Genomic DNA, 24,809 nt, shown 5'->3' on the forward strand with positions numbered 1-24,809 from the left:
TTTTGTTACGAATGAACGAGTAATGTATAGTTTACTAATAAAACAATGTAAATGAAATTTATTTCTGTTTGTAAACACTGATAGCTATTATACAAAGATTTGCCAAAAAAATCAGCCAAAGATTATGCTGGTGGAGGGAAAATGGCGTTAAAGTCGTCGTCGACCGCCTGAAAGAAAGCCTCAGAATTTGCTTCTGTTGTACTAACTTTGTAGTAATGATGGTAATGAGCATGTGAAAGGTCGGTAAACATGATGTGGCCGTACTTATTGATTCGCAAAGTCGCGGCATTGATTCCCTGGACACCGCCCATGGTGATTCCAAGGTTGTGAAGTCGCTCCAGAGCCGCCTCCAGCTTAATTGCATGATCCATACTGGCAGGATTAAAGGCTTCAAGGGTCGTATAGTCAACTGTGACCACAAATGGCAACTTGCGGTTATCTCCTGGGATTATGCACTTCATGCCCCCGTCAAGGAATTTGGGGAAGACAAATTGCTTGAATAATTGAGGAAAATGCCGCATAATATCCTTGTAGTTTTGAATCTCATGCTTACACGCGACCTTGTGTTCATTATAATCAGCTTGGACGGCCGGAAAGCTGAAAACTTTCAGTAAAGAGTTTTTCTCGTTTTTGGTGCAGCGATTGCGGTGTCGGTATGACGCGTTAAAATACCATCTATTGCCTCGGAAGAGCTTGCAGTCATCATTGCTGAAAATTGATGGTAGCTCATAGCAGGCTTCGCCAGTTTTGATCGTGAGAACATCTCGAACAGTCCGTTCACGAGGCTTAAAGCCCATGAAATCCCGGAGGACATAAGACATTGGCTGTTTTTCGACGCCTTTTTTCATTGTGTTGTTCGTCATGGTCATTCTTTGAATCAATGGATTGAATATTTTGTCTTGTTGTATGGTATTGTGACTTGTCTGTTCAATGGTTTGAAAATCTGTTATCTCGTTGGTATAGTCAAACTGAATACTAAGATGCAAAATGAAATTCCATTTCTGAGGAAACTGGGGGTCTATTTATACTTGAGGAAAGTACTTTATCTTGCTGAACCGCAACTGTTCTACGGGTTGTATCAATTGAAAAAAAAAAAAAGAATGAGTTTTTATCGGTTGCTCTCTCTTTTGCGATTGTTGTGGTGTTCCATCTATTGCCTCCGAGAGGGCTGCACTTGTCGCTGCTGAAAATTGATGGTAGAAGGCTCAATTGGCTTTTTCGAGCACCTAAACCGAAGCTATACACGCTGTGGAATTTGCTCTTTGCCGTGAATAGGGAGCAAATTCTTGTTTGGCCAGGCTTTTTAGTACGATTGGTGGTTAAACAGTTCTATTTAGGTAGGAGCTTGTAATCTTGGCAGCTTTTTTCCAACATTATGGCTATGAGAAAGTCAAATTCAGAGGCAATCAGTTGGTTTGCAATTCAGGGCAACGTTCAACGGAGTCGCTGCAAAGTTTAATTAGGTGATACATACCTTATTTGTTGCTCGTAGAGCTACCAAATAAGCGATGAACGGCTACGAGGTAAAGCTTACTTAGATTATTGTCGTTAATAGTGGTTTGCTAACATTGAATCACGTGTAAGTTAAAGTTGGGGGCAACCGTTCACAACGGCAACTCAGGGCAACGTTCAACGGTCTGTTGCGAAATTTAAAACACAAAAGTCTAGTAATTGCTAGTTCTCGCCATTGTAGCTACAAAAGCTAATGACCTATTGATAGCTTTGAAATTTTGAACCCGCTATATGAATAATATGTTCATGAACAGGTCGCTTCAGTTCTGCCCGGGCGGAAATTGGGTTTTTGATTTTAACGCCAATCTATTTGCCCCTTGACAGGCCTTAATATCAATTGGAAGAACAATCGTTGTTCATAAACAGCTAACAATTGCTACAGCTAAAGTAAGCTGGCAATTGAATTGCGTTGGGCCACTGTAGAATACTATATAAAGAGCAGGGTTTCTGCTGATTCCCTCGTACTTTACTACTCGCTTTTGGATTACCATTCCAGCATTCATCATGCTAACATTGATAAAGGATTCCTTTGAGCGACTTGGATTTCACGGTCGCTTGAGATACGTTTCTCAACGCTTCAATCGAATTACACGAAAAAAGAAGTGCCAGCAGTATCAACGTAACAGCCAAGGCAAGTGGTTCTTTACTGTTATTGTTGAACCCGACTTTGATCTCCATAAGTTCATTAAGAAGTACAATGTTGTCGTGACCCACTGTGACCGAATGCACAACGCGTTCATCTGCTATGGTGATAACAGGAGCTTTATCTTCTTGGCGACACTTTCTGAAGTCAAAATGGCACAAAAAGGGAATATCATTGATTGGACTAGTCAGATATTCTGGGACAAGGAGACGAGCGTGGAAGAGATTGAGATTACCAAGGAGGTTCCATCAATCGACCACGACATCCATCGAAATGCCAGGCGGTTGAACATTACACCCGAGTCGTTTACGTCCTATCCGACGCTTTAATTATTATATAACCGTTAACCCTTATGTTATTTGTTGGTATTATTAACGATTTATAATGAATGTTTGATTTTACACTACATACAACCAACATTACAAGCCATCTATTCAAAGCATTCCAATGACTTGGTATTCATTAATGCTTGAACATTATAACCATCTATTCAAACTATTCCAATTACTTGGTACTCTTAGCTTAATAACCATCTCTTCAAAGTAGCCCAAGTATTGATCTAAACTGTCTCCATATATCGCGTAACTTCCCAGTTGGTAACTGCGTCGTCCCAGAGTTTGACCTCCTCGAGTCGCGTTGCGGCGTAGTGTTCTACAAACGCGTCGCCGAGCACCTCTCGAGCTAGAGAGTCCTTGGCAGCAAACTTCAGTGTGGCAGCAGCGAGGCTCTTTGGCAGTCGGGTGACGGAATCAGGGTCTGGGTTGTTACCCATGGGCGGGATGGTGAGAGGAATCTTCTTCTCGACTCCCCGCAGCCCCAGCGCGAGAATAGCGGCCAGCGCATAATGACTGTGCACGTCGGCACCCGGGGTTCTAATTTCGAATCTCGTGGCCTTTGGCGAGGAAGTGGGAGGCGAGATGAGCCGAATCGAGGCAATTCGGTGCTCGAGCCCCCAGGACACGGTGACGGGGGCCCAGAAGTGCTCGACGAGTCGCTTGTAAGAGTTGATAGTCGGGGCCATAAGCGGCATAATGTCGGGCAGCCCTGCGAGCACGCCGGCCAGGAAGTGGCGGCCAAAGTCGCTCAGGTATCGAATGTCCTCCCACTCGGGGTTGGGGTCCGGCGAGTCCCTGGCAAACAGGTTCTTGCCCGTCTTCTTGTCAACGACCGACACGTGCATGTGACCCGAGTTGCCCGGCATGCCCTGCTGTGGCTTGGCCATGAAGCACGGCATGATGCCGTACTTGGGCCCTACCGCCTTGCAGGCGAGCTTGAAGCAGTTGGCCTTGTCGGCCATTTCAATGGCCGGGGCGTAGCCAATGGCGGCCTCAAACACGCCGGGGCCCGTCTCGGTGTGCCACGACTCGAGCGGCACGCCGAACTGCTCGCAGGTGTGGAGAATGTCGTAATAGTAGTCCTTGTTGAGGGTCGGGCGCTGGATGGAGTAGCCGAACATGCCCGGGGTCAGCGGCGTCAGGTCGAGCCCGTTCTTGCGCTGGAGCGACTCGGAGGTCTCCTTGAACTGGTAGAACTCGAGCTCGGCGCCGGCCATGGGGGTGCCGTTGAACGCTGTCTCGTACTGCTCGCACACGCGCTTGAGCAGCGACCGTGGGCACGGCGCAATGGGCTCTTTCGTCTCCGAGTCACAGAACCAGATGAAGAAGAAGGGCACGTTGTTTTCCCAGGGGATCCTGCGGAACGAGCTGAAGTCGACGCGGGCCAGTAGGTCGCGGTACCCGTTGTCGGCGTTGGAGATGAGCAGGTCCTTCGAGTAAGTCTTGTCGTGCATGTCCCACCCGAAGATGACCGAGCAGAACCCGAACCCTTCCTCGGCGATGGACAGGAACTTCTTCTTGGACATGATCTTGCCTCGCTGGATGCCGTCGGCGTCGATACCGGCCACCTTGACATAGGTGTCCTTGGCCAGAGCCTTCTCCAGCTCCGCCATCGTTTTGATCGTCGTCATCTCAAATTTGCCAGAAATTCGCTAATTAGGAATTCGATGTCTGTAACCAAGGATTCACTACCAAGACTGCGCTTTACTGTAACCAGGAATTCGCTTTACTGTAAACGTGGGAATTACCAAAACTCCGCTTTACTGTAAAACGCAGGAATGATAAAGTACCAAAAAAGTGCTTTACTGCAAACTTATAAAAGAATTACAGCTATCAATGCAGAAAGCACTAAGCTGCGGAAGTCACAGGCGATTATACGTGTTATATCCGTTATCTGCTCCACAGCGCGGCTTAATTTCGCTGGTGGGGTACGCGTAGGGCTGTGAGGGGGACCCGTGCCGATCAGGCAGCCAAACCCGCTATACGCGGGGCATCGTCATCGAGCTGGGCCGAATTCATCTGTCCGGAGTAACTGTGGAGAGTCGCATTGTCATCGAGCTATGCAAAACGTCCAGAGTAACTGTGGAGAGTAGCATCGTCATCTAGCTATGTTTGGACATATCAACGTCCGGAGTAAGTGTGGAGAGTCCGAATCTGGTTTTTTCGGTGTATCACGAAAAAGGTAGAACTGTGTAGGAGAAGACAATGAAGTTACACGGTCTCCATTCTCCACAAGTCGCACAATGCAAACCCTCTCCAAGCTCTCAATAAGTAACTCCTATGGATAAGTGGGTCATTCGAGGGCCAGCCCTCGAGCTCCCGTGGCTCTGGAGAGGTCCCCGAGTCAATGCTGATCGCGGAACGGAGCCTCAGGGGGTCCGCCCCTCAATATTGCACTAGATAGAGAGTATTCGAGCCCTCGAGATCCCCGAGTCAATTGGCTGATCGCGAAACGGAGCCCCAGGGGGCCCACCTCCCCCTCACTTACACTAGGTAGAAAGTATTCAAAGGGCCAGCGAGCTCCCGTGTCTCCGCTTCGCAGAGAGGTCCCCGAGTCAATTGGCTGATCTCCAGGAGCGGAGTGCCAGGGGGGTTCAGTCCGCCTAAGTACATCAGGTAGCGAGTACCCGTTATCAACGGGTTCTTTTTCCGAAGGCATCGGCTAAAGTTGCTCCATGTATGACCCCTCCGGAATAGCTGCGGTATTAACACGATCCGACACGGTGCTGGATGCGGCTACGACGCATGGCATGGGGCGCATCCCCGGACTCGGAGAGACCAAGCGGGGCGATGATGAGTCGGCCGGGGTGTACTTAAAAGACAAATCACCACCACCACAACACCATCAAAGATAGCGAATAAGTGAAAAATGGGCCGACTTGAGAAGAAGAACTGCATCATCACCGGCGCGGCTGGGTAGGTACTATGATAGAGGTTGTGTAGCGGGCCAATTGAGGCTAACATTGCGTTTTCGTAGCGGCATTGGACTGGAGTCTGCTATCCAGTTCGTGAAGGAGGGCGGCAACGTGCTCCTGAGCGACATCAACCAGGAGGCGCTGGACAAGGCGCTGGAGACCGTCAAGGGGTACGCCCCGGCGGGCGTCAAGGTCGCGGCACAGAAGGCCGACGTGTCCAAGGAGGAGGACGTCAAGGCGCTCGTTGAGGCAGTCGAGTCGTGGGGCGGCGTGGACGTCATGTTCAACAACGCCGGCATCATGCACCCGCAGGACGACGGCGTGCTCAACACGGAGCAGAAGATCTGGGATCTGACCCACAACATCAACGTTAAGGGCGTATTCTTCGGCTGCAAGCACGCCATTGACTCGATGCTCAAGCACGACAAGTCCGGGTCCATCATCAACACGGGCTCCTTCGTCGGCATCATGGGCGCCGCCACGCCCCAGATCGCCTACACCGCCTCCAAGGGCGCCGTCATGGCCATGACCCGCGAGCTCGCCGTGTGCTACGCCCAGAAGAACATCCGCGTTAACTCGCTCTGCCCGGGTCCTCTCAACACGCCGCTACTCCAGGCGTTCCTCGACACCGAGGAGAAGAAGACCCGCCGAACAGTGCACCTGCCCTCCGGCCGCTTTGGCGAGGCCATTGAACAGGCCAAGGCCGCCCTCTTCCTCGCCTCCGACGACGCTTCTTACGTCACCGGCCAGGACTTCCTCGTCGACGGCGGTCTCACCAAGTCATACGTCACCGGCCTCGACGGCGTCGCAAGAGCCCCAAAGAACGAAGTCTTTGGCAAGTAACTTGTCCAATTATATATATTTGACCAAATGCAATGTGCCTTTCTCTGCGGATTCTTTCGAAGTACCTTCTTGGGGGATCAGTCCCTCAACCCCCCTGCAGCTCCGCTGCGCGGAGGGGCACAACTATTCGAACGCTCTCAGGTACTGCTACCAGTTTGTTTGTTTGTTTGTTTTGATCTAGCAACCCAACTGGTTGTGAAGCTACGATAATTATAGTGAGTCCTTCTACAAGAGTCATTGAATATATTACAAGTCGTAAAGTTAAAATTGATTGATTCACTTAGGTATATTTGTGATATTGGATTAGCTGTAGTGTTGGAAAATCTTCTACTTAGGACTCCTTTGGATGGGCTGCCTTAAGATGAGCTGTACTCCCTTGGATTACTAGGTACTGGAGACCAGGACTCCCTTGAAATACTAATAGCTACTTTGGATTACTAGTTTGAGATTGCCAGAACTCCCTTGGATTACTAGCTACTTTGGATTACTAGGACTCCCTTGGTAGACTACTTGGGATGACCATTTACTGTTTGGACTTTGGAATTACTAAAACTGCCTTGGATTACTAGCTACTTTTAATTACTAGCACTACTTTGGGGATTGGGACTCCCTTACCAAGACCGACTGGATAACCAGTACCTCCTGGATTACCATAAATACCAATATACAACCGGAATTACCGGCATACCGACTTACCGACTTACCGAGCAAATTGGATCTGAAAACTTGCTACAGAGAACTCGCTCATGTGTATGCGGATGAAAAGGCTATTATGAAGTAACTAAATTCCTATCTCCAGTGCCACGACGGTTATCCCTGCCGCCACTAACGTACTACAGTGACTCACAGCAATCGATATAACCGTGGCAAATTGCGCCTCAATAGGACCAATTTAACTCAATCGAGAAGAGTAACTACATACATTATTTCCATTTGTCCTTCGTAGGCTGATACAACTCTTGGTCAAGTTGTAATACCCAATTCTTCCATCATATGCGATAAGCCTTAGATGGTGAGTAAGACCGCTACTTACTACGGTAATCTACCACAGCCGGTTGCCCCTGAAGTTCCAGGCCCTTGGGAGTGCCTGCCCTAAATAGCTATGAATCTCCGATAAGCTACAGCTCTCGAGATCTCGTGAATAGCAATGCATCCTGCATGACTCCTCGATAACGCCACTTGTACTACGCGTACTAATTACACATACTGTACTACGGTAGTACTAATTACCATAGCGGGCCCTGTGCAAGTCTGCTTAACGGTCAAGTTTGACAATGCGTTGCATTTACTATTTTTAAGATCTGAGCCTCGTTGTGCAACGGCTGAAGGCACAACGGCAACACTCAAAAGCTAAGACCATCTCATGCAAGTCAAGAGAATCTCAAGCAAAAGGGCGATGGGTGTTTTCTACCGGCGCCTGGATCACTGTTTCTTATCATTTGCCCACTGAAAAGGCACCCGGTATCTTCCTACCGGGAGAGCAATACGCCGCACCATGTATTGATAGCATCGGATTTAATATATCTCCGATCTTCCTATCTCTACATGGACTGTGTGCATAAGAATGCGAGTACAAAGATTGCTAGTGCCTTCACGTGGACCAAAAAAAAAACTGGCTGATGCATCGTATACTTGGCAGAGTCTGGTAACCTACCCGTATACACTTTGTAGGGCAGGGCTGTACTAGTACGGCAAGTACATATGGGTTACTCTATGCGGAAGTCAATGAGAGGGTTGGTTCAGCCGTGCGGACCGGAATGGTGCGATCCGCGCGACGGAACTCCTACTGGCCCATCGCGCAATCGGTGCATGCAGTGCCATGTATCGGAGATGCTGAATGTGCCTGGCATACGAGCAAGCAATTGGCTCATCCGCGCAGCAATCGACGGTTACCAGCCAGCAGCTGAACTTTCGCCAGCAGCTGAACAACTGTCGAAAGTGGTTGAGTACCCGGCGAACACCCTATAGCCCCTATAGACACACCCGGCTCAAGCAAGAGCTACGGCTGGCACCCGACGGGTGAAACATTTTTTTTTCTTCCCTTTCCTAGCCCTGCCCCTGCCAAAAGCTTATCATTTCGGATCAGTAGCATGCGACCCTGTATATGAAAAAACCTGCGGTTTACATTTTCATATATACATACTCGAGTCCGTCCAAAATTCTCCTTTTAAATCCTCTCCCGAATATCTAGATTTATCCCTGAAAACTGCCTGGTAGGAGACCATATACCGACAAGGAAAGCTATAAAGAAAAGCTATAGTGAGAACACTATAGTGGAAGTAGAAGACGGTTGTTTATTAACCTAAATACTTCATCAACATACACACACTCATTATGCCGTTGAAAAAGTCGCAGGGCCCTGTGTCGCTGTTTGATATCCGGCTAAAAGGCACCGAGCGCGATGTCGTGGTGATCCGAGGGTCGCCCGAAGACGCAGCGTCGGTGCTGCTCCAGGGCTCGGTCGTTCTGGCTGCCCTGGACAACATCTCCATCAAGCGCGTGTCGCTGAAATTGACGGCCGTCATGAAGCTGCGGTGGACTGACCAGATCCAGACGGTGCGCGGCGCCGCGTCGCGGCCTGTCAAGCACGAGAAGGTCGTTTATGAGCACGAGTGGCCGAACCTCGAGCTGCGGAGCAGCGGGCGTACCTCGCAGTCCTCGTCGACCACCGATCTGACAAACCTCGGAAACAATGTCACAAGCCTCACCGGCCAGAGCCACCACTCGTCGTCGACCCATGTCAACGCACTCAACCAGGGGAACCACGAGTTCCCGTTTGAGGTTGTGCTTCCCGGCGACATTTGCGAATCCGTAGAGGGCCCTGAGCACGCCCAGATCGTGTACCGGTTCCAGGCGACGGTAGAGCGCGGTCGTTTCGCCAACAACCTGGTCAAATACAAGCACCTGCGCATCGTGCGAACCATTGGTGCCGACGCATTTGAGCTCTCCCAGACAATGTCGCTGGAAAACACCTGGCCTAACAAGGTCGACTACACAATCGACACGCCGTCCAAGGCAGTGGCCATTGGCTCGCTCGCCCAGATCCACATGATCCTCGTGCCGCTGCTCAAGGGACTCAAACTCGGGCAGATTCGGGTCCAGCTCATTGAGACCCAGAACCTCATCACCTCGCCGGCGCTCTATCAGAGCTTCAGCGAGGAGAAAATGGTGGCAGAGCATATCCGGCCAGCCCCCGAAGAAGATACCGCTGGCATGGACCGATGGGAGGTCACCGAGTTTGTCCAGATGCCGTCGAGCCTCTCCAAGTGCGCCCAGGACTGTCAGATTGGCCAGAACATCAAGATTGGCCACAAGCTCAAGTTCATCATCAGCCTCCTCAACCCCGACGGCCACGTCTCCGAGCTGCGCGCCTCGCTGCCCATCTATTTATTCATCTCGCCCTCCATCGCCATCTCCTCGCTCGATCCGACCCGCGTCGTCGTGCCGGGCTCAGCGCCTGAGGAAGAATCACTGTTTGCCGCCCGCGGCCACACCGGCAGCGACTCCAACTATGCGCTCGACTCGGTGGCCCCGCCCAACTATCAGGACCACATCTACGACAAGCTGTGGTCCGAGGTGACGCTGTCGGGCGAGAATTCGGCTGCCAACTCCAACGAAAGCACGCCGTTCCGGTCGCGGCGCAGCTCGTTCAACGACCACCCGGCGTCCGAGCTCGGCATGACCGCGCTTGACCCGGTCAACCGGTCTCAGCTCGTCGAGGGCCTCCAGAGACTCGAGCTTCATCAGCAGCAACGCAACAGTCAAGCGCTGGATGACTATTCGTACCCCGCCAGCTCAAGCGGCCACAGCCCCGCCCAGACGCCAGATGTCGACGCCATGTCGCGAGTGCCGTCCTACGACACGGCCGTTCGGTCGCCGGATGACTCGGATGTCGAGCTGGCACCCGGGTACGGCTACGACAGCATTGGCTCGGGCTCGCTGCCCTCATCCCCAAAAACGGAGCCGGTGTTCCAGAGACCACCTATGCGCGTCCCTTCGAGCAGTGCTCCTGGCAGTGCGTTTAACATCCACAGCTTGACTCCCCTGTCTTCGGTGGGCGGGTCCTCATCGAGACAGACCTCCTCACACCAGTCTGGCACGTTTGGCAACCACAGTCGAAACACCTCGTCTTCCGCATTGAGCTCGTTGCTTCACCGAAGTTCCAGCAGCCGAAGTCTTTTTACCTTTGGCAAAAAGCATTCTTAATGATTTGATAGAGCATATTTATTCTTAACGACGACCGAAACTTCTATAATGAGCTACTAATATTTGCTAATATTTACTAATACTACACTAATACCACCTCTACATAGGCATTTGATGGTTATGAATGCGGAATGGCTAGAAATACAACTCTAGACAGGCATTCGCTGATGGCTTAGCGGTCGATGATGGGTTAGGGGTAGGTGGTGGCTTGGCTGGTTTGGTCGTGTTGCATTCGGCAAGACGAGAGTAAACACAGGTAAAGACAATGGCAGTAGATAACAACACCCAGATATAACTGTTTAACACAGCCAATGCTATACCACCTATTAATACGCCAATAGATAAGTTGCGCCCGACAGAGTAGACAGAAGCGGCACCCCCAGCTAAGACAAGAACTATTCCTGCAGTTCTGGGTCCGGAAAAGGATACCCACGCCATTGCGCGAGCCAGAGAATGGTTGAACTCTGTTACTTGGTTATCAAGTATTTCAAGCTTGCTGCCAAGTTCACAGTGCAGTCCTTTGATCGTTTCAAGATCTTGTCGGCTGGCGTTGTACCCATCTAGAATCAGCTGCATTAGATGCAAAAAATTATGCTCGATTTCAGCGTACAATTCCAGTGACCTTCTCTGGTCTATGATTTGCTGCTCGATTAGGCCGCTCATCTCTTGCCGCCGCATTGTTGCAGCCTCAATTGACCGACTGTGGGCTAAGAACTCTCGCCCTACCAATTCCGACAATGACTCGATTTCGGCATAAGCTGAATTAGAAACAGATCCGAACCTCTCCAACGAGTGTGCAAACAACCTCTCCTGTACTCCTTTCATATTCTCCAGCGATTCGATAGCAGCCTGAACATCATCATCAATCTTTCGCACGCCAAAATCAGTAGCAGAAACAATTGCGTCATTTAAAACAGCGATTGAATCCTGTAAATAGTCGACCGAAAACTGCATCGACTTCAATTTTGCAAAGGAGCCCTCAACGTAGTTGTCGCTTCGTTCTCTCTGCAGGGACACCAAAGCGCTGAGGTCTCGGTAAAGCTGCCGGTGAACGGAGCTTACATTCTCAAACGCCTGGACCATTTGGTATGCATACGTTTTCCTTGAATATTCCCCACAAATGACATTCACAGCCCGAGTGTTTCCACTCAGTGTAGTCCACCACTGACTTTTGCCCTCAAGCTGGTTGGCACAAAGGCGTATGAATGCCTCATTGTCACAGATCGCCGGATAATCAATACCGGCAGAAGCGAATTCGCAGATTGATAGCCGGATGCCATACTTGAGCCTATCGCTATCGCTGATATCTCCGCAGTTTGGAACTAATGACATGATTGCTTCCTGGATACAAGAGGATGCTGGAGCAGGAACCAATTCTTGTAAATTGTTAATTGTGTTCGCATGAATAATCTCCAGCTCCTGGAAAAGCATCTCGAGGAGTTGACAAATGCAATTGGAGTGTTACAACATTTATATCTGTTGGAGAGACTTCTCAATACGGTCATACTGTTACTAACCATTTCTGGCAATCCTCGGAGTGCATATGACATATCATTTCACCACTCTACTAGTACAATAGTATTTGCCATTTTGCTGCATCTGCACTAATTTGAATTAGAAAGCAACAGCTTAGGCATTTTTAGGTTTATGGAATTGAGACTTCAACCAGTCCCGTAACGGTTGTGTGCACAAACGGTCGATTAGCTCAAACGTGCCACCTAGCTTTAATGACATTGTGCATCCCATCCTTTGAATTGAATGTATTATAGCGTCCTTGATTATCAGATAAAGCCCGACTTAAAGGTACATGGTAGAGACTGATAGCACTTGAACATCATTCACTAATGGTAGACACTCCAGTACTTACCTCTGCCGCAGTGGGAGCGGGCCTGCGGCGGAGGTAACTCCGGTACATGATAAATGTTTCTGGCGATCGGATCTCCGACCCGGTGAATATAATTCACCATACCAATGGCAAGACGATAGCCACACGGTTGCTGATAGGCCAAGATACAATGGGAGACACCAATGGGTCCTAAGCGTAGAGTGTCAAGGGTTCCTGAGGGTAGCAGCTCTCGTGGAAGAACGATTGGCGGCGTCCCGGAAGCTTATTATGGCATGATGGGCGATATTCTTGACGAAGCAAAGAAGAGCGAAGACCGTCCGTTAAAGAAGCGAAAGACCGCCAGAAGCAACGAAAAAGGCGCGGAAATTGAAGAGATACCTGCCGAAGATGTAGAGGAGCTGTTTGAAGAAGACGAGGATGACGATGACGACGAAGACGAAGAATGGGAGGATGTCGAGTTGAATCAAGTCCCCGTGAACGACTTTGAATTGCCAAGTGAGAACGAGGACGAGGACGAGGACGAAGGAACACTCAATATCACCATCAACAAGCAGGACATCATTGAAATACCTAAAAAAGTGCGTAAGAAGGCCAATGTCCTGCCAAAGAAGGAGCGTGAACACCGGATCGTCGTTCACAAGATCCACATCTTGTCCCTGCTGTACCACCTTCGCGTACGAAACAAGTGGTGCTCATGTTACGCGCTTAGAACTGGACTCAAGACTTGCTTCACTCAGACAACAATGCAAGAGTTGCATCCACCAGGGCACTTATCCCTGACATTGAAGTCCCGTAAGTTCTTGGATGGGCTGCGGCACGCAATGTACCACTGGAAAAGGCGGTTCCGCATCTCCTCTCGAGGCATATACAATGTCCAGTGGTCAGATATTTTTTTGCGCGACCGCGTATTGGAAACCAGACTGAACCTTCAGAAATTTGTCAAAAGGGTGCTGACCTTTCGAGGTTCGCGCGACGTTTCGGCGCAGGGATTTGTGGCTGCCCTCCGGGCGGCTGACGTCGACGCAAGGCTGGTTTGCTCGATCCAGCCATTGGACTTCACTTCGTCTCTTCCGTTTATTGGCTCAAACCAGCAGGACACGATTGAGAACCCTTCAGGTATAAAGTCGAATCAATCGGAATATCCTACATTTTGGGTCGAGGCGTACGATTCTTATTCTGAACATTGGGTGACCCTAGATCCTGCCGTTGCGGAATATATCGACATTGTACGTGCCTCGACTAAGCCTAAGCTTGAGCCGCCAGGTACCGACAAGTGCAACTTACTGCGGTATGTGATTGCTTTCAATCCTGATGGGACAGCTGTTGATGTAACACGGCGATACACCAACCAGTATGGAACCAAAGTGCTCAAGAAAAGGCTTAATTATCTAACTAGTGGCGACTTGTGGTGGGACTCTGTAATGCTCTTGTTTGCAGAGGAATCCGGTCCAAGTGACAGGTATTTGCGGGAGCAGACCGAGCTTAACCTGCGCGAAAGCGGTGAATCTCTGCCCACGTCTATACAGGCTTACAGGAATCATCCCCGATTTGCCTTGGTGCAGACTTTGAAGCAATCGGAGGTCCTGCTGAAGACAGCCAAGCCATGTGGCAAACTCGCCACTAAGAATGGTTCGATAGAAGTCTTCAGTAGGCAGGACATCAGAGATGTGAAGTCTGCAATGGCTTGGTATAGACTCGGAAGAACTGTAAAGCCTCAATCCCAGCCTTTAAAGCGCATGAAAGCAAAGCGACGTATAATCGAAGGTGACGAGGACGCTGAAGAGGGTCTCTATTCTGAGGCGCAGACGGAATTGTACGTTCCGCCTCCTGTCGAAAACGGCATTGTCCCCAAAAATGCATTCAAGAATATTGATGTATATGTTCCATCAATGGTGCCTGCTGGTGCGGTCCACTTGCCGTATGATAATGTTGCCATTGCTGCTAGGCTAATTGAAGTCGATTATGCCGATGCAGTAACTGGCTTCGAGTTTGTGAACCGGCGCATGATGCCGCGGAAGACGGGTATAATCGTCGCCGAGGAACATGCAGAGACGGTCATGGATGTCTACCAGGAGCTGTTGGAGGAGCAGCGACGTGAGGATGAGCAGAAAGAGCGTTTGGCGGCCTTAATGATGTGGAAGAAGATGTTCAGCGCTTTGGCTCTCCAGCACCGATTGAACGAGCGCTATGGCCACATCATAGAGGAGGCCAACGAAGAGGCCGCCAGTTCAGAAGCCGAAGAAGAGGCAATGGCGGGTGGTTTCCTCCCGGGCAAAGCACTCCTTGTACCTCCTAATGAGGATGAGGATGACGTGACTGGAGGATTTATGCCTTCTGATGCGAATATCGGGGATGCTTATGAAGAGGATGATGCGACTGGAGGGTTCATTCCTTCTGGGACACGCAATGCGGGAGTTGATGACGACCATATGAGTGGAGGATTTGTGCCGATTGAGAACATTGACTCTCGCACAAAAGAAACTTTGACGGAACTAGATATGGAAGAAGAGGGAGGAGGCTTTTTTACTGGAGGAGGTGCTCCATCTGATGGAAAGAGCCAGCGATCTGTTCCCATAGTGGAAGAAATTGAACTGTCTTCGTCAGATGATGAGCAGACGAATGCGAAGGAGATCATTGAGATCAGTGACTCCAGTCGTTCACCGTCGGCGCAGCTCCTGATACCTAACATTCTGCAACTTCAAACGGTGGAGGAGAGCACTGACGAAGAAATGCCCCATATTCCAGTACACACTTTTTACGTGGTTGATGACCAAAACGGACCATACGCTAGTGTGGTAGATGGCACTAAAGGTTTGGCGAAGTCGGTTCCAAAAGTTGAACCTGATACCTCGAATGCTATGCCTAACAAGCTTAGAGGAGTGCCTGCTACAGATGCTCCCGGAAAGGCGCCTGGCAGGATAAAGTCAACTGAGGATGAAGAAAATAGCTCAGACGTTTACCCAGACTCTGTATCCGAATCGGAACTTTTGGAGGGCGTTTCAGAATAGGTCGCTACTGTAAAGTATTGTAACTCTACGATGCGTGAACAATATATAACGAAATTGAATGCACTAGTCTAATGTTAGTTATAGTCGGCGCTTTTTCAGCTGCTTCTCTTTTGCACGGCGAGCCAACTCTTGCTCTTCAGCCTCGTCATCGCGTTTTCCATGCAATGCGCTTCGTCTCTCTTCTTCCAAAACCTGGTCGCCAGTGGCTTCCATGTCACTCAAATCATCTTCTTCGTCCCATACTCTTGGGGCTCTTCGCCCTCGGCCCAGGATTTTCCAAATCTCGTCCCTGTCGTAGCCTCTATCTTCTTCAAGCTCCTCGTCATCTTCATCTACTACGAAATCGTCCAGATCGTCATCATCCTCGTCGTCGTAATGCCTGCCCCGTTTCCTCTCCAGTTCCTGTCTCCGCTTCTGCTTTTCCAGCAGCTTGGGCATTGGTTTGCTGAACGGAGCTGGAGCAGCCTTGGGCCTGGGCTCTGCTGATTTTGGCCTAGGAGGTTCTTTCTTCTGGGGCGCTCGATTCGTAGTACTTCTTGGTCTTGCCGCAGCTCTTAGAGCAGGGACTGGAGGCGCCGTTTTCTTTACAGGCTCTTTTACAGGCTTGGGGGCGTCAATACTAGGCGTACTGCCCCGCGAAGATTTCTCGTCCTTCTTGGGGCGGGATTTCACAGTGACCTTGAGGCCCTCGGAATCCACTGATTCAGCCTGCTTCATCAGCTCAGCATAAGAGAGCTTCTTTTTCGCAGGCTGGGCAGCTGGTTGTAGTGATCTCGGGCTTGCTGCGGTTCTTGATCTCGACGTACTGAAGCTGGGTGGTGGTGCACTTGCGGTCTTTTTGGGCTTTCGGGGAGCCGCAGTTTTGGCCTTAGCAGCAGGCTTTGCCGCCTCCTTGGCGGCCCTCTCCTTCATCCGCTCCGCCTTGAGTCGGTCGATACGCTTCTGCTGCTCCCTGCGCTCCTCCTCCGACATGGAGAACTTGCCCAGCTGAGGGTTAACACTCTGCGACGGTTTTGCGCCCGCGGAGGCTGCTCGATTCGGCAGCGCAGGGCTGCTGGAGGACGAGGATGCGGTCGCCGGTGGCTTGGGGGCACCCACTGTCGGCGGTTTTGCCCCTTTAGAGCCACCAGACGCCATCGAGAGCATCTGCATGAAACTCATGGCTGGAGAACTCTGGTCAACCGCACCAAAAACTTTGCAAATCAGATCACTTCTGCTTGCGCTGCTGTGTGTTGTGAGAGTGTGACAAACACCCAAGATGAGCCCCCTCCTCAATACATCGCCGGCTGCTGGCGCATTGCGTCGTCGGCGGTCCCAGCCCGGTGTTCAGCCGCACCAACGCCATTCCCAGCCGCATGAAGGCCAACCACGACGTCTTCGGTCAGCTCGAGGGCTCGCTTGAGGATTTCGTTGGGCGGGGATACGGTAATTGTGCCTTTGGCGCCGTCCTGGACGGTTATGGTGTAAGATTCGTCACCGATGCTTACGCCTAGTGCGAGATTCGCGAGGAGGGAGTCGTCAGACACAGGGGTGATCTGGTTAGGCAGTTGGGTCAGGTAGGCGTTGACGTAGCACGTAGTTGAGTTTTCAATGATTTTATCCTCGTCTTCGTTTATAGCGTCTGCGAAGGAGTAGTCTTCGTTGTCGACGTCGGTCTGCTCGGCTAGCTGGTTGCCAGGGTGGCTTGTAACACTGTGCCATAGAGACTGGAGAAGACGGGCATTGCGCAGTGCAGTAAGGATTCGCGGAATCTCACGAGGATGAGAAATGGGTACGTAATTCACCTTCACCAGCCTCTCTGGGACACTTTTGGTGAAGCCAATAAGGTACTCCTTGGTCTGGGTCTTGGGAAGATGAAGAGGTCTTTGCACAGAGACAATGGACCCCGAGTCCTCGTATTCCGACTGGTAGTACTCATAGTTGGCGTTGATCTTGGCCGCCAGTTCTCGAGTAGTGATGACCGGCGGATCCAGCTCAAGGGTAAACATGCCCTTGGCCTCAAGATTCGGCTCGGGGTCGTTCCACTCCGGACCGACTGGGCTCTTAAGCCAGTTTGCAGAGTAGCGAACGCCTGACTGCGATTCTCCGCCCACGAGGTCTCTAATTGTGAGCATGGCATAGTATCTCTCTGCGTCGTCAATCCTACCGTCTTCGTCATACCGGTACCGCTGTTTGGTCCAGTACCACAGTCCGACTCCAAGGCGGCTCTTTGGGTTCTTCACTGGCAGTCCGTACGGCGAGAAAGGGTCAGAGTTTTCGGCATTTAACTGGAAAAGCGCTGTACACAGCTCGTCCAACGAGACAAAGCAGTCTACAGTGTCTGGCGTAGAGAGCCGATCCAGACGGGACAGATGCCTCAAGATCTTGGCAAACTCAGTTAGCCTGACTTCTTTAAGAGATTTGAGTAGTACCTCGTCCGCAGTCGGGGCAATCTGCTTGGACAGTAACGAGTATTTTTCATCGGACGGCTTGACACTGGACCCTAAAGACAGCTTGACATCAAGAATCTGGTCCTCTGGGGACACCTCTATGTCTATGAGGATAATTGACCCGCCAATGGACAGTCGCTTGCCCGCGGGGATGTTCTCCTCGAAGATGTCAAAGTTATTTTTCTGGGCCAGGCGCCTGATCCCCGGCTCGTTAACCTTGCCGGTGACGCTGTTGAGCTTGGAGCTGATCGCCTTCATGACCCGGGTAAATTCATCTTCCACGGGCAGGATGCTGGCGTCCTGGATCGGTCCCACTGAGGTGACTGGTGGGACTGGGACTGGAGCCGGGGCACTATCGCTGGGTGCTTTGCTATCGCTCTGGCCGAAACTCAGGTCTGTCCCGGGGCTTTCATTCACGACCATGCTGAACGCCAGGTCGGCGTTTTCCCCGGAAGGATCGAAGGGTTCGAACGCCATGGGAGGTTTTAAAACTCTTGAAGCGATGTGCAACGGTCAACGTCAGTTTCGTGTTGGGAGACGCGACCCGCCAAACCTTCCACATTATTGGAATCTGAAATAATTTTGATACAATACCATGGTATGCTTACCGGAAATTGGCCAACATTAGCAAATTTTAGTTTAGCATTCAATCGACTAAATTTGAGCTTCTCCGATTGACGTTTAACTGGAACTTTACGCAATTGGTAATAGCCGTTGGAAGGATTTCTTTCAGCACCTACTTCCATCTTGGGTTCTAGTCCGGGTACGTTGGATTCCAATCTCCTGCCTATTTATTATTTTGAATAGGAATACTGGGAATTAACTGCTATGGCAGCTGGAGCATCGCCACTCCAAATCCTCCGTCGCGACGGTGCCACTTCACAGCTGAGTGTAGATTGATTCCGAATACGTACGTATTGTGGTAGAGGAACTGAGGAAGCACTTTACTGAGAAGAATATTTATTTTGGAATGCAGTTGTGTAGTATACTCTATAAATCACTCGTCAAGACCCTTTCGACCGTTCTCGTAGTGCGAAAGATCGTAGTGCTCTGGATAAGCATCAAGAATTTCCGCCAGCTCCCTCTTCTGCTCCTTCATGGGCTCAGAAAGCTCGTCAAACACGTCTTCAAAGATGTACTTCAGTGCTGGCTTTCGTACCCGCTCGGCGGCGCTGAACTCCTGGAGAACCTCCTTTCGAATCTCCTTGCGCGTGGACTGCTCCAAGTCCTCGTTCCACCAATCTCGAGCCTCGAGCCACTTTCGCATTCGCGAGATGGGGTTGTCCCGCCGCTTCCAGTCCTCGACCTCCTGACGCGACCGGTACGCGAAGGAGTCGTCACTGGTGGAGTGGTGCGAGACACGGTAAGACATGGCCTCAATGAGCACCGGCTTCTGCTGCTCGACGGCAATCCGTCGCGCCTCCTTCGTCGCCCGGTGGACAGCCATGATGTCGTTGCCGTCGACTCGGATGGTGTCAATGCCATAGCCAATGCCTCGGCTGGCAATGCCATCGCCCTTGTACTGCTCGAGCGACGGGGTGCTGATCGCGTACCCGTTGTTTCTGCAGAAGAAAATAACCGGACAGCTTCGCGTCGCAGCAATGTTGAGCGCAGCGTGGAAGTCACCCTCGGACGCCGCACCCTCACCGAAGTAGCAGATAACGCACCGGTCGCCGCCCTGCATCTTCACCGCGTAGGCAGCACCTGCCGCGTGAGGAATCTGCGTGGCCAGCGGCGAGCTAATTGGGTGGATATTGAGTTCCTGCGACTGGTAGTGGACCGGCATGTTCCGGCCCTTGCCGTAGTCGTTGGCGTTGCCGTAGAGCTGCGACATGAACTCCTTGAGCGTCAGGCCCTTGTGGAGCAAGGCAGCGGTCTCCCTATACTGCGAGAACATGACGTCCTGCGACTTGAGAGCCGCAGCGCTGCCCACGGCCGAGCCTTCCTCGCCGGCCGAGACCATATAGAAGCTGAGTCGGCCCTGTCGCTGGGCATCGTACATGATGGCGTCCATAATGCTGACCGTGACCATCTCCTTGTACATCTTGATGCTCTCCTCCTTGGTGAACGGGATCTCGTAGTCCTTGTCAATCTGGCTCCCGTCCACGCCAATGAGGCGGTACGTGTCCATGGGCTTGGCCTCGTTCGGATTGTAGAACTGGAGCGTGTTGGTGAACTTGCTCTTTACCGATCCGGGGAAGACAAGCTCAGACTTGATGTTCGTCGACGATTGCGACACGGACGAGTAGTACGCTTGTCGCGCTACCCTGGCGGCCACTCGGGCCCCAGTCAATGCACTCCTGGTTCTTAGCATTTCAAGTTAGTTCAAACCTCTATTGTAATCCGTCGTCGACAGGTAAAAATTTTATTCCAAGGGTCCGTGAGGGGGTCTGAAATATAGTGTACTATGGGTGTGGAGAAACAGCGGCAAGCAGAGGGGCCTCCGCTAATAACCGGCCATACCCGCGCGATGACCTGCGGAACCTCATCGGCTTCAGCTGTCCCAACGCCTTCGCCCGCGCAACATCACCAAACTTTTTTCTCTGCGCAGTGGACCTACGGGGGATACCCCAATTACAGTGTGCGTAGGTACTGGGCAGTGGATTGTATCCGAGGGATAGTCCTCGAGCTCCCGTGGCTCCGCAAAGCGGCCCTCCATGTCAACACTGTTCGTAGGGGCTAGGAAGATGTAGAGTAGATCCTTCAAGGTTTGTAATGACAGAACTAGCCCAATAATAATAGCGTTTCCTCAGATGCCGAGAAAGCTGGTCAGTATTCGCATAACTTCTTACGATGCAAAACTAGACTAGCATAAGCCCATAATCCGCGAAAGCCTGTATAATCATGGTACATTACTATAGGTTGGCTCGTAAAACCTTGGGTAGAATAGCCTAGCTTAGCCTTCGATCTTATGCATAATATAGCTAAGTGTTCTCAATTGCCTCAATTAGAACTGAAAGGGGGACACTTGGGGAACAGACCCCCAAACTCCCTGTAGCTCCTCTAAGCGGAGGATAGGACCGGATTAGTCCAGATGCGCGATGAGCCACACGGCGTGCGGCTTGGGTGTGCGCGAAATAAATGTACCGGGATATGCGGCCAAAGGTGATCGACGACCACGCTTAATTAATGCAAAGCTCTTCGGTTCCGGCTACCTTTAGCTCCAGGGGTCCAGCTACCTAACCCCATAGACCACAAAAAGTCACACTACTTGTACCTCCAAAAGCATCCTCAGGCGAATATGAGCCACTTTCCAGCGTATTATCACTGCACAGAGCGTAAAACGGACGAATCATATGATGATGTCATGTCGGAGCCCACTGAATCAGGCAGTCCAAGCCGGTAGCCGACCTCCGCTGGTGTCGTCAGTCACCTCCTGGTGATCGACAAGAATTGACATTTGACAGTTAACACTGTAACAATTCTGACTTTATCCAGAGTCGCGAGAGGATTGAAGCACGTATCTCTGAGTCTAATCCACATATTCCGTTGCATATTCGTATTCCGCTCGGTAGTACTGCAAGAGTCAAGCAACCCCTATATGCGTTAATGTACGTATACCTGTGACTAAAAGCACAAGCATACGTTCTGCAGGTTTACAGCTCTTGAGCCGATCGCAGAGCCTAAAGATCAACTTTCGTGCTGAAAAAAAATCTTCTTCCCCTTTCCTGCCTTCGATATAACTGTCGATATCTATCCGTAGGAGTGAAAGTAGACAACTCTAGATGTCTAGTCCAAATATTCCGCTGTTGCAGCCTCCAGCTGAGGAGGACGACCAGCTCCTCAGCGATGGCGAGGTGCATCGATACGTAGACGTCCATGCCAGTAGACGGTTCTCGCAGTCCACTGAGCGGTCTGCGCGGTCCTCTTTCGTCCAGGACTCCGTCGGACGGAGAGGTATCGTTGATGCCTTCAGTGCCATCTCCCGCAGCTTTCAGGCTGAGGGCGAAGAGTCCGCCATAGAAGAGGATTACGACGCCTACAGCCCTAGGGAAGCTGCTCAGCTGGCCCGCGAACAACAAGCTCTCTTAGCCGACAATAACATTGACTACGGGAGTCTCGATATCCGCAATGACTTGAGCTTCGACGAAGCTCGCGAGGCCGTTCTTAGTACTAACAAAGTGTGGGACAGTGCCATCAACCAGGGCCGCGTTGCTACCTCTATCAAGCGGGAGCTTATCGTGCTCTGCAACAATTCCCTGCCTTTGACGGTGACTTTCCTGCTCCAATACTCGCTGCCGGTGGCCTCCGTCTTTTCCGTAGGGCATCTGGGCAAAATTGAGCTCGGCGCCGTGTCCCTGGGCTCAATGACTGCAAACATCACAGGGTTCGCAATGATGCAAGGCTTCGCGACGTGCCTCGACACACTGTGCCCGCAGGCCTATGGCGCCGGCAACTGGCACGCCGTAGGCCTGTATACCCAGAAGTGCTTTTTGTTGATTATATCCTGCTTCATCCCTATTCTTTGCATGTGGTGGGTCTCTGCGCCCATCCTCGAGCTCGTCGTGCCCGATCCTGATATTGTCAAACTCGCCCAGCTGTACCTTCGGATCGTCAGTTTCGGCGCGCCGGGATACGCATTGTTCGAGTGCGGAAAGCGATTTGTGCAGGCCCAGGGCATCTTTCACGCGAGCACAATGGTTCTCCTTATTTGTGCCCCGTTCAATGCCATCATGAACTACGTGCTCGTGTGGAACGAGAACATTGGAGTCGGCTTCGCTGGCGCGCCAATTGCTGTCGTGCTGACCAACTGGCTCATGCCCCTTCTGCTGTTCCTCTATGTGTACTTCATTGACGGGCTCAAGTGCTGGAATGGGCTTAGCTCGGAGGCGCTGAGGAACTGGGGCCCCATGTTCAAGTTGGCCATTCCGGGCTATATTATGATCGAGGCCGAGTTCTTAGCGTTTGAGATTCTGACGCTTGCAGCCGCTCGTTTCAGCACTGCTGCTTTGGCGGCCCAGTCCGTCCTGGCCACGGTAACCTCGTTGACGTACCAGATTCCTTTCGCTATTGCCATTGCCATTGCTACGCGAGTCGCGAACTTCATTGGCGCTACCTTGAAGGAACCCGCACAGCTGGCGTCTAAGATTGGTATCGTCAGCTCATACGTCATTGCCACGTTCAACGCTGTTATATTGTATCTCCTGCGATACCAGATCGGCGGCCTCTTTTCAAACGACGAGGACGTCATTGAACTGGTCGCCGCAGCTATGCCTATTTGCTCCATCTTGCAGCTCGCTGATTCGCCGGGGTGTATTACTGGCGGCGTGCTCCGTGGCCAGGGCCGACAGCATTTGGCAGGGTATTTGAATCTCTTCTTCTACTACGCCGTAGCGCTCCCCGTCGGGTTCGGCCTGGCATTCGGTGTAGATTGGGCTCTAAGCGGCCTGTGGGTTGGAATGACACTTGGACTGGTTTGCGTCACGGTTGGTGAGACGTACTTCGTCATCAAGAGCGACTGGAAGGCCATTATCGAAGAAGCTTCGCTGCGAGAGAGGGATGAACGGATTATCGCCCACTCATAGGAACGCTTTTTTTTAGATTAACGAATTGCATCATGAGACGATATATGAGCTACCTAGTGGTGGTAGTATATTACAGTTACGAATTATAACATAAGTCTTCTAAGCCCATCAATTTCCCACTCATCCTTGTCGGAGAGATATCGACACCCAAGCAAGCGTTGTCCAGTGACCGGGCACCGTCCACCGGACTTCTGGTCTTTGGACTCGAGATATCGATAAATGCAAGGGTAACAGAACACAATACCCGTCTCAATGACTGTTGGGTTTGTGATCTCCCCGTGGCACAAGGGGCAGAGTCCCTTCTTGACTGCTTCTGGCACGTCCACTTTCTTCACAGCCGTCTTCGGAACGGGCAGCTCTTCATCTCCAGAAGGCCCCCGGGGCATCTTCCTAGACATCTGGGCAAAGTCACTCGAGTACCACCACTCGAGGAACTTCAGCAGGAACATAGATGTCGGCAGTGCGTAGCTCAACCCTGAAAGCAGTGCTTTTTTCAGCTCGCCTGCTCCTTGTCGCGTGCTCATTCTCGCCAATCGCTGTAGCAGTGGCGTCTGGTCCTCCTTATCAATCGGGGCCGGGTCATTCAGCGCGTAGTCGTATTGATTCATTCGCGAGAATTTGAACTTAATAATCCAGTCAATCGGAGAGGTGTAGCTTGTCTTGCTGAACAGAAAGCCCAAGTAGAATGCAAGAGTGACGAGAGACTGGCCCATGTTGACCGCGGGATAAACTTTGAGGATAAACCTGTCTATCTCATACTGCACCCGCGGTGCCAGTTTCCCAGGCTCGTATGCTGCTTCTCTATCTGATTCAATGTCCCTGAACATGTACCGTCCTTTCAAAACGTCGTACCGAGCATCCAGCTTCTCTTTGATATATGGGAGCCCCACGGCAAATAACAGGGACAAGAGGACTTGCCGCTTGGAGAGCCGTCTCTGCGACTCAAACAGCTGTGGAGCATGGGCGCTCGTGCGCTTCCCCGGGACATTAAGCACGCGGGTTCGCTTCAAGCCGTAGAACTTCTCGGTGAAGCTGCTATTCCAGTTCTTGAGGTGGTAATACTCCACCAGACCCATGAGGACAAGATACAACTCGTCATACTTGTTTGCTAGCCGCAGCAGGTACTGGGGGTGGCGTTGTGCGTAAAATGACAAAATGTACCTGATAGACGGCGAGATCAGATCCTGGAGCTGGTGGGCTGATAACAGCTCAAAAAGCGTCGGTGTATCTGGATCTAGAGACGATGCATTCAGGGACGAATAGTAGTCCATTATTATATCCGGTCACGTTTTCTCGTTTGCGCTTTCGAGAGTTTTAATATTGTTTGCGGATGGTGTACCGGTGGTCGTACTGGCGGTGGAAGTGGAGGTGACGTACCGAGGCATATGTCGGAGCTGCCAAAGTCCGGGGAACTCCACATACGTTAAAAGCGATAATCAGTTATGATAGACTGTAATAGCTACGAAAAATATGACGAGATATAATACTGGAGGTATATATACCGTAGGTAACGAGATATTATATTAGAAATATATATAAATGGAAAT

At 51.1% G+C, this 24,809-nt stretch overlaps 11 protein-coding genes across 11 annotated transcripts; 4 read left to right on the plus strand and 7 right to left on the minus strand.

The window, feature by feature from the left end:
* Positions 1 to 122: 122 nt before the first annotated feature.
* TRVA0_036S00364 (uncharacterized protein) lies at positions 123 to 869 on the minus strand (the record flags this gene model as incomplete). The annotated part of the gene is made up of 1 exon (XM_076686329.1): positions 123 to 869. The coding sequence occupies one exon, from the start codon at positions 867 to 869 to the stop codon at positions 123 to 125; it is 747 nt and encodes a 248-aa protein (XP_076539402.1).
* A 1,845-nt stretch (positions 870 to 2,714) lies between these two features.
* TRVA0_036S00386 (glutamine synthetase family protein) lies at positions 2,715 to 4,103 on the minus strand (the record flags this gene model as incomplete). Its single annotated transcript, XM_076686330.1, has 1 exon — positions 2,715 to 4,103. One exon carries the CDS (start codon positions 4,101 to 4,103, stop codon positions 2,715 to 2,717), a length of 1,389 nt encoding a protein of 462 aa, XP_076539403.1.
* Positions 4,104 to 5,359: 1,256 nt separating this feature from the next.
* On the plus strand, positions 5,360 to 6,248 carry TRVA0_036S00408 (putative NADP-dependent mannitol dehydrogenase; the record flags this gene model as incomplete). The annotated part of the gene is made up of 2 exons (XM_076686331.1): positions 5,360 to 5,406; positions 5,468 to 6,248. The coding sequence occupies 2 exons, from the start codon at positions 5,360 to 5,362 to the stop codon at positions 6,246 to 6,248; spliced, it is 828 nt and encodes a 275-aa protein (XP_076539404.1).
* A 2,334-nt stretch (positions 6,249 to 8,582) lies between these two features.
* Positions 8,583 to 10,454, plus strand: ROG3 (arrestin C-terminal domain-containing protein; the record flags this gene model as incomplete). Its single annotated transcript, XM_076686332.1, has 1 exon — positions 8,583 to 10,454. One exon carries the CDS (start codon positions 8,583 to 8,585, stop codon positions 10,452 to 10,454), a length of 1,872 nt encoding a protein of 623 aa, XP_076539405.1.
* Positions 10,455 to 10,589: 135 nt separating this feature from the next.
* KAR5 (Kar5p) lies at positions 10,590 to 11,885 on the minus strand (the record flags this gene model as incomplete). The annotated part of the gene is made up of 1 exon (XM_076686333.1): positions 10,590 to 11,885. The coding sequence occupies one exon, from the start codon at positions 11,883 to 11,885 to the stop codon at positions 10,590 to 10,592; it is 1,296 nt and encodes a 431-aa protein (XP_076539406.1).
* Positions 11,886 to 12,575: 690 nt separating this feature from the next.
* Positions 12,576 to 15,308, plus strand: RAD4 (DNA repair protein Rad4p; the record flags this gene model as incomplete). The annotated part of the gene is made up of 1 exon (XM_076686334.1): positions 12,576 to 15,308. One exon carries the CDS (start codon positions 12,576 to 12,578, stop codon positions 15,306 to 15,308), a length of 2,733 nt encoding a protein of 910 aa, XP_076539407.1.
* A 78-nt stretch (positions 15,309 to 15,386) lies between these two features.
* On the minus strand, positions 15,387 to 16,469 carry SPT2 (Spt2p; the record flags this gene model as incomplete). Its single annotated transcript, XM_076686335.1, has 1 exon — positions 15,387 to 16,469. One exon carries the CDS (start codon positions 16,467 to 16,469, stop codon positions 15,387 to 15,389), a length of 1,083 nt encoding a protein of 360 aa, XP_076539408.1.
* A 110-nt stretch (positions 16,470 to 16,579) lies between these two features.
* Positions 16,580 to 18,214, minus strand: TRVA0_036S00518 (uncharacterized protein; the record flags this gene model as incomplete). The annotated part of the gene is made up of 1 exon (XM_076686336.1): positions 16,580 to 18,214. The coding sequence occupies one exon, from the start codon at positions 18,212 to 18,214 to the stop codon at positions 16,580 to 16,582; it is 1,635 nt and encodes a 544-aa protein (XP_076539409.1).
* Positions 18,215 to 18,734: 520 nt separating this feature from the next.
* Positions 18,735 to 20,051, minus strand: PDA1 (thiamine pyrophosphate-dependent dehydrogenase E1 component subunit alpha; the record flags this gene model as incomplete). Its single annotated transcript, XM_076686337.1, has 1 exon — positions 18,735 to 20,051. The coding sequence occupies one exon, from the start codon at positions 20,049 to 20,051 to the stop codon at positions 18,735 to 18,737; it is 1,317 nt and encodes a 438-aa protein (XP_076539410.1).
* A 1,411-nt stretch (positions 20,052 to 21,462) lies between these two features.
* ERC1 (MATE family efflux transporter) lies at positions 21,463 to 23,262 on the plus strand (the record flags this gene model as incomplete). Its single annotated transcript, XM_076686338.1, has 1 exon — positions 21,463 to 23,262. One exon carries the CDS (start codon positions 21,463 to 21,465, stop codon positions 23,260 to 23,262), a length of 1,800 nt encoding a protein of 599 aa, XP_076539411.1.
* An 83-nt stretch (positions 23,263 to 23,345) lies between these two features.
* PEX12 (ubiquitin-protein ligase peroxin 12) lies at positions 23,346 to 24,533 on the minus strand (the record flags this gene model as incomplete). The annotated part of the gene is made up of 1 exon (XM_076686339.1): positions 23,346 to 24,533. The coding sequence occupies one exon, from the start codon at positions 24,531 to 24,533 to the stop codon at positions 23,346 to 23,348; it is 1,188 nt and encodes a 395-aa protein (XP_076539412.1).
* Between the last annotated feature and the right edge of the window lie 276 nt (positions 24,534 to 24,809).

The sequence above is a fragment of the Trichomonascus vanleenenianus genome (genome assembly GCF_965637985.1).
Source record: "Trichomonascus vanleenenianus strain CLIB 3782 genome assembly, contig: TRVA0_036S, whole genome shotgun sequence".
Taxonomy (NCBI): domain Eukaryota; kingdom Fungi; phylum Ascomycota; class Dipodascomycetes; order Dipodascales; family Trichomonascaceae; genus Blastobotrys; species Blastobotrys vanleenenianus.